This window comes from Giraffa tippelskirchi, chromosome 6, assembly GCF_054371585.1.
Source record: "Giraffa tippelskirchi isolate mGirTip1 chromosome 6, T2T-mGirTip1v1.2.pri, whole genome shotgun sequence".
Classification (NCBI taxonomy): Eukaryota; Metazoa; Chordata; class Mammalia; order Artiodactyla; family Giraffidae; genus Giraffa; species Giraffa tippelskirchi.
The window spans coordinates 33,634,092-33,649,934 of NC_137280.1; the positions used below are offsets into that span (position 1 = coordinate 33,634,092).

General features: G+C 38.5%; 1 protein-coding gene across 15 annotated transcripts in view; it reads left to right on the forward strand.

Moving 5' to 3' along the window:
- The window catches only part of COLEC10 (collectin subfamily member 10), a 484,235-nt gene that overhangs the window by 397,775 nt on the left and 70,617 nt on the right, over positions 1-15,843 (forward strand). For 13 of the 15 annotated variants that reach the window (XM_081505278.1, XM_081505281.1, XM_081505285.1 and 10 more), the window contains one exon: positions 8,349-8,443. In XM_081505278.1, the coding sequence (XP_081361404.1) occupies positions 8,349-8,443 (95 nt within the window). Of the gene's footprint in view, positions 1-7,365; positions 7,483-8,348; positions 8,444-15,843 lie in introns of all 15 variants that reach the window. The other 2 variants (XM_081505288.1, XM_081505284.1) reach the window with 1 other exon arrangement.

The window sequence follows — 15,843 nt, forward strand, 5'->3', positions numbered from 1 at the left end:
TCATGTGAAGAGTTGACTCATTGGAAAAGACTCTAATGCTGGGAAGGATTGGGGGCAGGAGGAGAAGGGGACGACAGAGGATGAGATGATTAGATGGCATCACCAACTCGATGGACATGAGTTTGGGTAAACTCCAGGAGTTGGTGATGGACAGGGAGGCCTGGCATGCTGCGATTCATGGGGTCGCAAAGAGTTGGACACAGCTGAGCAACTAAACGGAACTAAAATGAACTGAATACTAGGTACAAACAATAAAAGATAAACAAAGACAAATTTCTGAGCATCAGTTTCTATCACTAAGATAGAAGTAATAATGGTAGTTCCTTCATTGGGGTTATTGGGAGAATCAAAACAGTCAGTATGTGTAATGAGTTTAGAATAAGTCTTAGCACATAGGCAGTACTTATTATATAATTGTTTTGAAATTTTTGAGAAAATGTAGTCCTTTACATCAATACATTGCCAGAAAACTCTGAACATGTCAAGGCATGCCTGTGAAATTGACCATACTTCATATTAAGTACAATGACTACCCTACCGTTCATGCGCAATTCTGAGTTATTGTGTACAAAAGTATTCATAATTATCCATCCTGTATTTTACATGAAGATTTCAAAATTCCACTGATGACTCTGGGATGGAAGGATGGAAGTTGTGAGAGAGCATCACATCACGTTGGGTTCTAATCATCACAGATGGAAACCATATTTAAAGGTCCAGTGTATTCTTTGGAAAGAAAGACAGAGGGTGGTGCCAGTGTTGCATCATATTCCAGACCAGATTAAAGGTCTCTGGAGTTGTGGTTGTGCACACCCTGTTTTATGGTTGTGAGAACTGACTCCACAGCCAATGGTACATGGAGCTTCATCCAGCATTCCGTCTCTAAAATATGTAAACCAAATGCAGTATCACGTAGCAATAACTGATTATCAATCACAAGGGTCTGGGACGTTCTCATTCATGAAAACTAATCAATTGAGTGCTCACTCTCTGCCAGATATTAGGATAGACATGAAGGTACCAATAAGAAGAAAACACCCTCTAGCCAGGAAATTTCCAATTAGTGGAGGAGCAAGACAAGTAAAAAATTCCAAAACAGTATAATAATAGAGGCATATGAAATTCACAGCAATGAGACCTGGGGAGTGAGAGGTCTGTTAAATACAGAGGAAGCTGCCTTCAGGGAGGAATAACCTGAGCTGAGTTTTGAAGGGTAAAAAGAAGTTAATCATCAAACAGATAGTGTCATGAGAAGAGCATGATTAGAAGAAAGGCCAGAAATCTTGGCATGTTCGGGAAACTACAAGTATTTCAGCATCTGAGGTCAAAATAGTTGAGAATTGAGGCTGAAGAGGGCTTTTTGTCTTGTATGTCTTGTGGAAGAGTTTAGGCTTTATTCTGTGGACAGTTGGGGTCCATGAATGTTTTTTGACAAAACAAAAACATGATCTTTGTTTTGTTTTGTTTTGTTTTGTTTTAGAGTGATACCTCTGGCTGTCACGTGGAAAATGGGGAGTGGGGAGCAATAGGAGATTCTTAAATAATTCAAGTGATAAATGGTGAGGGTCAGCATTTATGTCATTATGATGAAGATGGAGCAATGGGGTAGACTATATACGGGTAAGAGTAAAAAGACTTACAGAACTGAGTCACTGATTAGCTTGAAGTGTTGGATGAAAATGTAGAAAAGTAGTAGTTGAAGAAGATCATGCAACATTGCACATCAACTGTATACCAATTAAAATTAATTTAAAAAGGAAAAGGTCACCATATTTCTGACATAGCAAATCAATTAGTGAATAGTGATGCTGATGACTGTCATGGGACATGCAGTTGAAAGAGATGGTTAAAGTAGATAAGAGGGTCTTCCCATTCTCATGTGTCTTACTGCAGACCTTTTCTCCTTGATCTGTTAGAAGTTAATCCAAAAGAAGGGTAAATAGGAAGAAAAATTATGTATTACATATATATGTTACATTATGTGCATGCGTGCTCAGTTGCCTCAGTCTGACTTTTTGCAATACCTTGGACTGTAGTCCACCAAACTCCTTTGTCCATGGGATCCTCTAAGAGTGAAAATACTGGAGTGGGTTGTCATGCCCTCCTCTAGGGGTTCGTCCCAGGGATGAAACCTGCATCTTCTGCATTGCAGGTGGATTCTTTACCCACTGAGCCACCTGGGAATCCCATATTATGTTATACTTGACCTTAATTCAACTTACAATGACAATTGAGCATTCATAGAGGGTAAATGTAATTTTAAAACCCATATGTGTATCACATCTTAGAGAATAGACTTTGACTTGAGAAGATTATATTAATGATGATGATGATGATGATAACATATTAACTTGGCACTTACCATGTATCAAGCACAGCATTAACCTCTTCACAGTCATCACAGAACAAGACTATAAGACAAGTACCATTGTTCCCACTTTACAGATGGGGAAATTTGAGATTTAGAGAGTTTGTTTGCCCACTGTTAAGAAACTAGCCAGGATTCAAAATGAAGTCCTCTCATGTTGTGGGATGAGCAGAGGGTCAGGAATTCAGAAATTTGGTTTAGAGTCCTAATTTAGCTATTTATTGGCAAGGCAGTAATCATGCCACCCTTCGTCTGTAAAACATGAATTGAGGGATGGGTTGCTGGGGCAGGGAGAAATTGGAAAAGTTGAAATTAAAGACCTCTGTAGCCCCTTCAAGCTTTGTGTTCTGCGATTTGGATTGAATAATGGAGTATTCATCCTGAGAGTGACTCTGAGCTCAAACGGATATGGTAACTGATCCATACAATCTACTGAGAGGGCAGGCACATCATCAAAAGGAACGCATGCCATTGCCCAATCAGTGTGGCCGTTGGTATAATCCTTGCATTTATTAAAAGCCCTTTCCAAGATTCCCGTGGCTGTGGTTTTGTACTCAGCCTGAGACATTACTTGGATTATTGCCCTTTTGTTTATAGGCAAAGAAGTGAGAGGAGTTTCTCTGGAAAAAGGAAATCTCATTCTCTCATAAACAAAGTCTTCTCAGCCATGATCTGTGTTTTAAAACAATCCAGAAAGGATTTTGTTTTATATTTCAATATTTTATTCTGATCACATCTTGTGTTGAAATATATTACACAGAAAGATATTTTTGTTCATTATTTTGTACTAACTGAGAAAGAAAGGTGTCCTCGGTATCTCCATGTCTCTTATGCTCTGTCCAACTAGTAATATCATCTTTTTTTTTTACTCTTTATTTTGTATTGAGGTATAGCTGATTAACAATGTGGTGATAGTTTCAGATGAACAGTGAAGGGACTCAGTCAGACATATACATGTATCCATTCTCCCCCAAACTGCCCTCCCATCCAGGCTGCCACATAACACTGAGCAGAGTTCCTTGTGCTCTACAGTAGGTCCTTGTCGGTGATCCACTTTAAATACAGCAGTGTGTACATGTCCATCCCAAACTCCCTAACTGTCCCTCCCCGCCACCCACCCCCCACCTCGGCAACCATAAGTTCATTTTCTAAGTCTGTGAGTCTCCAGAAAGGGACTTTTTGTGATGCATTTGCTTGAATTTTGTCATCTCTCTTTCACTTTGTAGTTCTATTGCCCAAATATGGGGCAATAAAAACCCCTCTAAGTAGAGGTTTGGAGAGTCTGAATATTTCCAGGAAAACCCATAGAAGGGTCTTTTTGAAGCCGCAGTTAGGGGCAGAAAAGTGGGTGAGTAGAAATATCAGAAGTTTCTAACTTTGGTTTTTCAACATTGGGATATGAACTGCTGATTCATTTTGGTGGCAGGAAAGTTATTGGGTCTTTTGGGTAACTCACTTTCTTTAGAGATCAAATGGTGGCCACTTTGGTGATTTAAAGCTCTACAATGTCAGTCTTACTAAACTACAGTAGTAGTAAGCCCTAACTACAAAGTCAGGGCTTCCCAGGTGGCACAGTGGTAAAGATTCTGCCTGTCAATGCAGGAGATGCAAGAATTGCCTGTTGGATCTTTGGGTTGGGAAGATCCACTGGAGAAGGAAATGGCAACCCACTCTAGTACTCTTATCTGGAAAATTCCATGGACAGAGGAGTCTGGCAGGCTACGGTCCATGGTATTGCAAAGAATTGGACACAACTGAGTGACTGAGCATGCAAAAAAAAAAAAAAAGTTAATCCTACTCTTGGGGTTTAGAAGAAAAGACATGTACATTGAAAACAAGCACTGGCTCTGCCATTTATTAACTATGTCAATCCCAGATAATATTCCTGAACTTCCACTTCTCATTTGTAAAATAGGAATCGAAATCTTTATTTCAAAGATTATCATTTAGTTGAAAGGCAATAATACATGTAATGTACTTAGTCCAGTGTGTGCCTATAGTTTAATAGATGAGAACTAATTGCATCATTCAAAAATAGCAAAGACTAGTATTTTGAGTTAGCAGAATACTAATAATATAGTATTCCCTGTTTATTGGGCAAGATCTCCTACAAAATGTTTTCTTTAACCTTGTTTATTTAGCCTCTTTACAGCACACATGAGTAACAATAACAGCAGATACTGTGTCAATAAGCAAGCAGAATGGAAAACAATTAATGTAATATGCTTGCATGCATGGAAGTCTCTATCAGAAATTATAATGCTCATGATCTGAATTCTCCTAGAATGAAATTAAAGCTCACAATGGCTTTGTATGTGCATTAGCTATTATTTTGTACTTTCAGGAGTATCTGCTATCTCTAGTTTGTTGTGATTATTTGTGAAAAGCAGAAACAGGAAGAAGAGATATGAAACTGTGCTGGATTAATAAGAGTGCCCGAGGCATGGACAGAATATTATTGTACTTCATACAAAAATGGGGTGACCCAGCTGAGCTCAGATATCAAACTTATCTGTACCCAGGAGGATGTTAATTTTCAGTGAAAACTCTTGGATAGATGCCAATAAATTCTGGGAAAAGGAAATAATATTATACAGATTCCTTCTCTGAGATCTTTGATGTCCAGAGAGAAACCCTTCTTGAAAAGACAATTATTTTCTCCTTTGGCTCATCTTTGAGGATTGCTGCAGCTGGGTCATTTTGTACCCAAAGACCACCACAAAGTTCAGAGAGTGTAGGAGGGACCTTCCCATTAAATCTTTGGTCAACCATTCACATTTTCCAAAAGTTAGTTGACAATTACAAGGTTTGGGGACTTTCAGTTATAATTGTATTGCAAAAATAATAAGAGAGGAACCAGGCAGATGTTATGTTAACAGGCCCTTGGTGGCTGTCAAGGACATGTGGTTCAGCCTTTGAAGTCAGTTTCAATAGATTTTCATGTGAAATAAGTGAAGTAAAATGTTGCCATTTCAGATTTCACAAGTGATATTGTTTAATGTACTGATGTTGTTTCTTGTAAATTTGTTTTAGGGAGTTGTTTTATTTCCTCTGACTACTATTTCGGAACTCCTCTATTAAGTGAAGCAAAACAGGGGGCTGAAATTACATCTCTATTTCTATTTTTACGTTACTTAAAAAAAATTAATTCAAGCCCTTGTTGTTGTTTTTTTTTAAATAAAACAGATACAGAAAGCTAAAAGAATGTGAAGTAACAGTCTTGTTTCCCTAGTCTCTCTTCATATCCTTTTCAAAATTTCTTTTATATGTCCAAAAAAATACAAAACCAAATTTTATGTGTAGACCCACTCATATAGCAGATACACTATATTGTGTATTTTACCCAAATAGAAATATAAAATACTGTAGAGTACTTTGATTGGAGACATTTCAATATTATTATATATAGATCTTTGCATTCTTTTTAATATTTGCAAGTCATTCTATTGTTTGAATGTACCATAATATATCTAACCAGTGATTTCTGTACCTTGTTATTACAAGTACTGCTGTAATGGACAGGATAAATTCCTTACATGGCATTTCTGGGATCAGTGCATCTTAAATGTTGACAGATTAATACAGTTCCTACTAAGAGTATGTGTGAGTGCTTGTTTTAGGCAGGTATTCTACTGTCTGTGTGTGTCATCCTCTATACCAGGCTGAGGGTGTGGTATCAATCGATGTAAGCAGAATAAGTAAATAAAGAATAGAAACTTGGATACAACAAAGGTGTTAGTCAGGGTCCCACCAGGGAACAGAACACCCACTCAAATGAGAATAATTTAAGGATGAGTAATTTACAAAGAACTTTTTATAATAATGCAAGTGGATAGACGGGAAACCCGTGGAATCATGCAGTAATCTGCAGGTGGTACATAGTGGCTGAGTTACCACCTCTGAGACATAATGGAGAGAGGAGGGAGCAGATGTTGGACTTCAAAGGAAGTCACATAGAGAAGTTCACCCTGAAAGGACTTGTACATTGCCTTATGTTGAGGGCCAAGGCATCATGAAGGTCCCCTTTCCTACAGTTTCCTGGGGGCGGGGGTCCCATTGGCTTAGGGAAGCAGAAGCCAAAGCCCATGCACTTCAATGGGGTCCATACCAGTCAACTTTACAAGGCAAACAGGATGGTTATAAAGGATGAAGAATACAGCAGCTTCCCACTAGCTATATTTTATACATGGTAGTGTATACATGTCAAGGAATCTTAGCATGGTGCTCTGTGATGATCTAGAGGGATGGAGTTGGGGGCGTGGGAGACAGGCTCTAGAAGAAGGGGATATATGTATACTTATAGCTGATTGATGTTGTTGTACAGCAGAAATGAACACAACATTGTAAAGCAATTATACTCCAATTAAAAAAAATCCTATGACAAACCTTAAAGGCAAAGAATATTAAAAAAAAAATGGATATATATATATATATAACCAAATCACTTTGCTGTATAACAGAAATTAACAACAATTGTAAACAACATAAGTTGAACACTTGTAATTTACAATGAACAATTGTAAATTATTTACAGCATTGTTAAAATTAGCAATTGTAAACAATTTACAACATTGTAAATCAACTATACTTCAATAAAAATAAATTTACAAAAGAGTGAAAAATAGACCTGAATAGTGCAAAAAATTAAAATCACCCCAACATAAAGATGACTTCTATTATTACTGATTTCCAGGATGACTCATCCCAAACCAGATAAGGACCTATACAACCTCAGCACATATCTAGGGGCAGAGTCTTTTTTTGCAAAGTATGTCTCCTTATTAACCAAATATTTTATTTTGTGAGTCATCTGCAGGGAGGGACCATATCTAACTTATTCATCACACTTTTTGCAGAACCCAGAACAGTGCCTGGCAAAGATGAAACACTTAATAACTAGTTGTTCGGCAAATAAATGCCAGTAAAAAAGTTTCTTATTTCTGAACTTGACATTTTATAATGTTATTTAAGCCAATTTCTTCATTTTCATTTCCTAGGACTGGTGGTGGGAAATTGTCTCCTAGAGAATGGTGGGGCTCTCCTGCTTTCATGAGAGGCCAACCCTAGAACTGAAGTCATACCAGCTTGGTTCTTCCAAGGGACTTACCTATATGGTGAGTTCCAGGGTACAGGATTTCACTCATACACAGAGCATGTGTGCGTGTGTGCGTGGTTGCTCAGTTGTGTCCGACTCTTTGCCACCCCTATGGACTGTAGCCTGCCAGGCTCCTCTGTCCATGGGATTCTCTAGGCAAGAATACTGGAGTGGGTTGCCATGCCCTCCTCCAGGGGATCTTCCCCACCCAGTGATCAAACCTGCATCTCCTCTGTCTCTTGCATTGCAGGCAGATTGTTCACCAGATGAGCCATGAGGGAAGCCCACACAGAGCATAGTTGACGGGAATAATTACAGATATATAAACAGCATTCGAGGTGATGGGAGGTTTCCATTCCTACTCTTTCCAAAGTGTTTTTTCCCCTTCAGGCTTATTGAGATTAAATTGACAAACAAAATTGTGTATATTTAACAAGTACAGTGAGATGATTTGGGACATTGTTACCACAGTCAAATTTATTGACACAATTCATCACCTTGCATAGTTACTATAGTTAGCACAATGTACACTAGACTCTCAGTCTGCAAAGGGTTCTGAACTCTCAGTTGATCATCTCAAACATCTGTTCATAGTATGAACTTCCTTGGTAGAGATTTCTTTTGCCTGTGTACATCTAGATTATTATTCTTCGAAATCTTTGAATATAATTGACACTCATTCCATTAAAGCAGTGATCACATTGAACTGTATTTTTTTCCTCTTGAATGACTGTATTAAATATAAATTTTGTTGTCTAGCTGCCTGAAGTTTCAGACCTTGTCTTTTTCATCATGAAATCCACAACATGAATCTCGGCACTTAATAGATGCTCAATAATTAGAAGCTGAATTTATTCAGGTCAACATTCTTCTTTCCTTTTCTAGGCTCTTCTGGACACATCCCGAGACTTGGAGATACAGCAAGAAAATCGATTCTCACTCTTTTCTGCTACTGACCAGAGAGCATGAAAATGACCATGGTAAGACAGGATAAACTTGGGCTTTAATATGAGACCAACCAGAGCTCACATCACAATTTTGCCATTTCTAGCTTGATAACCTTGAGTATTATTCAACTTCTCTGAGGTTGCTGAGAGAATGTAATAGGTTTATGTACACAGTAAATTCACTGACATGAAGAAATACTAGCTTCCCTGCTTCTATCACCCTCTTTTCCCTTAAAGGTGCCAAACACTGTGCTCTGGTTAAAGTCAAAGGATGGGACAGTGGATTCAAATGCGGGCATTTAAAGACCTTCTTGTAATTTTAGAAAAATTCATGGTGTGATGGGAATCAACATTCTTCCATTAAACTTTCCTTTCCATGAGATGTGGAATCCTAGTACTGCTTACTTTTACCTATTTATTTTTTTGCCACACCACACAGCATGAGGGATCTTAGTTCCCCAACCAGAATTTGAACCCATGCTCCCTGCAGTGGAAGCTCAGGTCTTAACCACTGGACCACCAGGGAAGTCCCAATCTTAGTACTGCTTTAAATGAACAACTGAACAAAATACCATAGGAGTTTATGTACTGAATTCACTCCCCTCTTTTCTGTATAAGCTAGTATTTAAACTTGTTTTAGGAATGTATAATATTTGTATCAATGGATGTTTGTGTTGAAATGATAGTGTTATACCCTCATTCTCATTCATTCGTGAATCTTGTGATCCATCTTTGTGGGTCTTTAATCATCGATATTTTGTTCTTGAGTTAACCTATCCACACAATTTAATAAACCCACCAGGATTATTTCCCAACCTTATCAGATGATGCTACATTAGCTTTCTTCGAGTTCTTTTCAGTTTTGCATGACCATCTAAGTATTATACATAAAATTATAACATGAAAAATATAGTATACATTAAAATTATATATAAAATGACACTATATGTAAAATTAAATATGTGCAGTTGTAGCAGTCTTACTGATAGCATTAAATTATGTCACCCAAATTCTGTTTCTAAAGGCTCAGGAGTCACAGTGTATGGCATGCATAGCATTGGCCCCCTGTCCCTATTCACCTAAATTGCCCCTTCCCTCACTATGCTCTCTCTTAAGCCTTTATTCCAGTCATGTAGACAGAACCTTCTTTTGGCTTCACCAAGGCTTTCTTTTTTTAATTCTGGAACATGCTCTTCCTTCTGTTTATTTCTATTGTGCTCCAACTTCCAATTCCACTCACATTCCCAGGGTCAGTTCCCTCTGCTCACCTTTCGGTTTTCCACTTGAAACAGCAGCTTCTCCAGAGACCATTCCTAATCCCTCCTAGGGTCACTCACCCTGCCAGGTCATCCATGCACACCATCCTTCTAATGGGTAGTGCTTTCCCTACATCAATGTTAATGCTGATTTAACTTTCTTTTTTTTTTAATTTAATTTTTTTTCTATACTGGAGTATAGTTGATTTACAATATTGTGTTAGTTTCAGGTGTACAGCAAAGTGATTCAGTTATACAAATACATGTGATTTAACTTCCTGGCTCTTCCTTCATGTTACAAGACCTCAGAGGAAAGGACCTGTGGATTGTCTTATTTCTTGTTACATACCCGTTGTCTGGCATAGTGCATGATCCATGAGTGCATGCGTGTTACATCGCTTCATTTGTGTCTGACTCTTGGCGACCCCATGGACTGTAGCCCCCTAGGCTCCTCTGTCCATGGAATTTCCCAGGCAAGAGTGCCGGAGTGGGTAGCCATTCCCATCTCCACGGGATCTTCCCAACCCAGGGAACTATTCCAGGTCTCCTGCATTGCAGGTAGATTCTTTACCAATTTTACTCACCTCTATATCTGTAAAACAAGAGGTGGGGTTAGTGGACTTCTAAGAAATCTCTGCCTCTGGCCCAGGCAATATATATAATATTAAACTATCCAATGAATGGATTCTACTATTTTCTTCCTGGTAAATTATGTTTCTTTATGACAACTCTAAGTCATGATGCATAAAATACCAGAAAGAAGAAAGCAGATACCAACCACAAAAGTTACATCATTAGTTAGGCTTGATTCTTAAATTAGCTATTATTTTGTTTTTGTTTTGGGTGACCTAGCATAGCAATAGTCTTAAAAGCAGACATTCTTGAAGGAGAAAAAGATATTCTCAGTTTCTTACTATCTCATTGGCATATCAAGGTGGAAGATTAAAAGCTGTGCTTTATTCTAAACCACGTGAAGTGAAGTTCAGGATATGATCTAAGTGATACAGATATCACAAAGGGAAGAGCAAAAGCCCATTCATCCTAGAGCACGTGGGGAGAAACAAGAAGGTCAACAGGAAACGTGTAGTGCAATACGTATACTGTGGGTCTCTGTTGTTGTCATTAGTGTTTAGTCGATAAGCCATGTCTGACTCTTTTGTGACCCCATGGACTGTAACCCACCAGGCTCCTCTATCCATGAGATTCTGCAGGCAAGAATACTGGAGTGGGTTACCATTTTCTACTCCAGGGGATCTTCCCAACCCAGGGATCGAACCCGAGTCTCTCATGTCTCTTATGTCTTCCCAACCCAAGGATAGAACCTGAGTCTCTTATGTATCTGCATTGGCAGGCAGCTTCCTTACCACTGAGTCACCAAGGAAGCCATCCTGTGAGTCTCTTTTTCGTTTAAATCCCTAACAAGAATTTCCATACTGATAAGGGATCTATTAGTCAGATCCTTAGCAGGAAGATGTACATTCAAGGCTTTGAGCAAAAAAAATTTGATCAAAGGGCTATTTACAGAGAGGTATGGACAGAATTAAGGGAACCAGTATGAGACAAAGAAGCACCAAGGATTATCAACAGAGGGGAAGCATCAGAAAGGGGAGCTGGGTTTTGGGATCCACAAGAGGAAGAGTTTTAACTGTATGCAAGAGAGTCATTCAACAGGAGCTGTGACTACTGATACAAGAGAGAACCAGTGTCAGACTCCAGGCCTACAGGGGGAGTGTGGAGGGAACACCTCCACTTCTCTCCCTCCTCACCTCCTGAACTCCAAACAATGGTGCCCAGCGATTTGGCAAATTCAAACCCAGAAGCTAGAGGGCAAGTGAGACTCTGATCTAGTCTAAAAGGGACAGTGAGATTCTTTTTTCCCCTGGATTTTCCCCCAGGAAAAAATAACAGGGGCAAATGGAGAAGCTAATACAGGATAATTTCTAGACACATGAGGTTGTACTTTGTGTGCCTGGACATAACCTGTGAAACTTCATAATTAGTTTGGCACCATGTCAAAGGGACATGCAAATACTTGTCTGAGAGTGGACTTCTATGGAATTTGGCTCCTAACATGGATGGTGCTGGGTCTTAAACCTATTTGTCTTGCTCCTAAGCCCATGCTATTATCTAGTACCAACTATTTTTGGCTCCTGTTGTCAGAGCCTCAGCAAAGAATCTGCTGAAGCAGCATTTCTTTTTTCCAGTCTGATCTCCAAATGATGGAGTACCATTTCATTCTTGTAGGAAAACCTGAAGGTGTATTTTTTTTTTTAATGGCATTTCCTTCAGTACATCCGTTCAGTAGCAAAACACTGTAAGAATGCATTTTCATCATTTTGATGAAATGGATCCAACACTAAAAGAATACCACCTAATAGAATTTGCTAAGTGCTAATGAGTTTGAAATCTTCCTTTTCCTAAACTACAGTCTTTAATGTCACTAAAAAGACTTTAGTCTTTTATGCCCCCATGGACTGTAACCTGCCACGCCCATCTGTCCATGGGATTTCCCAGGCAAGAATACTGGAATAGGTTGCAATTTCCTTCTCCAGGGGATCTTCTTGGCCCAGCAATCGAACCCACGTTTCCCACCTCTCCTGCATTAGCAGGCAGATTCTTTACCACTGAGCCACCAGGGAAGCCTTGGATTTCAGATATACTTGTGTTTGAATCCTGGCTTTGCCACTTACTAGCTGTGCAAACTTGGTTGAGTAATTAATCTTTCTGACCCTCATTTTATATAATGGATCATTTTGAGAATTTGTTGAGATTATGTGTAAAAAATGTTTAGCACATTATTAAGATCAAAGCTCAATAAGCTCTTTAAAAAACTATTCTTTATACTGCAGCTTGGGTAGGAATGCATCACAGTAATCAAATGAAGAAGCAATCTTGCACCTAAAATTTACAATCAAGACTCATAACAGAAGAGAGAAACTATCCATATTTGTATTTGTCTCCCAGGGTCAACAAGATGACTTCAGGAAGTTTTGAAATGTTAGAATTCAGACAAGCAATATGGAAAGTCAAACCAATATACCAAATTGTGCCTGTGGCATATGCAGAAAGTAGATAAAACTTATCACTTCTAATTTTAAAGGGAGGATTTATTAAACTAGATAAGGATCTAGAATTTGTGATAAATTCTGTTTCTGTTTCTTATCCAACCACTTTTATGTTTTTAATTATTTACACCTCTAAAGTTACATGGACCATGTAACACTTTTATCACCCAGACTTTCAAAAGACACAAAGACTTGCAGACACCCAGAAACAATAGCAGGCAGCCAGAGAATTTGCCTAAAAATTGAAGGTGAGTCAAATAGGAAACATCTTCGTAACCAAGAGCAACCAGACAGCGTCTAATGTGACTTTCCCACATGAAAGACTGTTATAACAAAAAAACCCCACCAGTATCCTAAGCTGTAGAGTTTTGCCAAAAACACACATGAAAAAAACATTTCCTGTCTACTGAACTACCAAGTTGCTGTGACATTATGTGTCTGGGTGTGACTTTCAATATAGATAAACAATCTTGCTCTTTTTTTTTTCAGAGATAACATTACCAACAGTGTATTCCAGACTCAAATTCTGTTTGTTTTCTTATTCAATATTTATTAAAACTTCATATTATTTTCATAATTGACCTCTATTTTCATATATGCATATGGAAATGCAAATAGAAATTTGAGGGGCATAGAAATCCTAGACCATTAGGGCTAGAGGAAGACTTAATAGTAACTTACCTGTGTGCTAAGTTACTTCAGTCGTGTCCAACTCTTTGTGACCCTGTGAACTGTAGCCCACCAGGTTCCTCTGTCCAAAGGAAGAGGATTCCAAGGGAAGAGATTCTCTAGGCAAGAATGCTGGAGTGAGTTTCCATGCCCTTCTCCAGGTGATCTTCCTGACCCAGGGTCAAACCTGCATCTCTTACATCTGCTGCCTAGGCAGGTGGGTTCTTTACCACTAGAGCCACCTGGGAAGCCCCATGGTGACCTAGTCAGATGCAAATACTGAACCCAAGAGAAGATGATGATTCTTTGAAAGTCTCACACTTACAAGTGAGACCACCATATCTTCTTTCTATTTCCTTTTACCTTTCCACTATATAATGCTGGAAATAAGTCAACAAAATAAGTCAACAAATAAAGTCAAACAAATCAAAATAAGTCAACAAAAATGAGTGTTAAGAAAAAAGTTAAAATAGAACAAATACCTGTACAGGGGAATTTTTACTATTGTGGATATTGGAAACACTCAAACTAGGGAGATCACATATCCTAGTTTGTGCAGAGTAGTTCAGTGTGCATCTGTTGTCCTGTTGTAATAATCAATAGTCCCCCATATGCTCTCATAAATGTGTGTTTTAGAAGATAATTTCTATGGTCACCTTAATGAAGGCACAAGTTTCTTTTTGAATGTAAAGAGTCACATTTTACTTTCAAAGAACCTGAAGGTACATTCTAACTTGGCGTTCCATAAGCAAGTATACACAATCTATTACAAGTGTTTGGCATTGAAAAGAGGGTGGGAGATGGGAGATACTGTGTACTTGAAAATGAGCAAGGTCACACACAATGGCCATAGTAAAGCTGTGCTCAGTCGCTCAGTTGTCTGACTCTTTGCGACCACATGGACTATAGTCCACCAGGCTCCTCTGTCCATGGAATTTCCCATACAAGAATACTGTAGTGGGTTGCCATTTCCTACTCCAGAAGATCTTTCCAACCTAGGGACTGAACCTGCATCTCCCGCGTCTTCTGCACTGGTAGGTGGATTCTTTACCACTGAGCCACCTGGAAAGCCCAGAGTAGAGCTAACCACTACCAGAAAGACCCAAGCATGTACATGTAGCCTTGCAAGATGTCTTCAATGAGAATTTTGGTTCTGTTTTTATTTTTGTTTTTAACAAACAAAACAAACATACATGAAAGAGTAGTAAAGCTATGCTGTTACTGAAACAATACGGCTGGGACCCAAACACATTGAGACCCAAACTCGTGTTTCAGCAAAATGTAACTTGAGGCTTATTACTCTAAATCTCTGGATCTTATCATTTCCATTATTTATAAAGTAAAATGATTCGATGAGACTACCTTTGTTTCTTTCCAGCTCCTATTTTAGACTTCTGTGGATTTGTTAATTAGCTTCCATGATTTTATCATTTCTCAGGAAAAATTATTACTCACACAGCCACCCCCGCCTCCACCATCAACATCACCAATTTGCCTCAAGCTCTCGATGAAATTTCCTCAGAAATTTCAGAAAGTGAGAACCACAAAGAATTTCTCCTCCTGGAATTTGCCTTGGGCATTAATAAAACTTAACACAACGTGAAAACTTAAGGTCATGTTGGCAGGCCAGTGTTTCAGATTTCACCTTCCGATACAGAGGGTGAAGGTTTGATCCCTGGTGGAGGAGCTAAGATTCCACATGCCTCATAGACAAAAAAATAGTATGTAAACAACAGAATTTGTTATTGTAACAAATTCAATAAAGACTTTAAAAATGATCCACACTAAAAAAAAAAATCTTAAAAACAGCATAAAACAACATAAGTTCAGAACAATGGGAGTCCATCTCTCCATCCCAGTGTCCTGGGATGCCATTGCATGTCTCATGTTTTTATCTTTTTAGCTCAGTGGCAAACGAAGGCTCTGCCTATACATGTGGAGTGGATAAAATGTGGCATGACCAATCGGCTCAACTGTGCTTTTTTCCCCCAATTGGCTTAGAATTTGGCCCAGCAACTCATGATGACAATAGAGAAAACTGAAACAATAGGATTAGAGATGCTATAACCTCATTTGACGGCATGAATAGACTCAGCTTCATTTTTTCCGAACTCCATTGCTGAGTTTTAATGAGAAGTCCAAAGGTCAATTACTTTTTGACCGCCTGTATGAAGAGAAAACTGATAGCTGGGGAAAGTTGATTGTATCATTCACTCTGCACATACAGCAAATTGGTTTTCTATTTATGGAGAATGTTTTTAATTAGTGTTTGAATTGTGTATTAAAACTGGGCAACTATAAATAGTTAACAGCTGTGATATTTTATACCTTAAAATTCAAAACTCCCCTCCCTCAGTTTGATGAATTCTAACCCATAGCTCTCTGTTTACATGTTTGCTATTTTGGTTCTGTGTAATTCTAGAAATAACTAGTTTCAGACAGT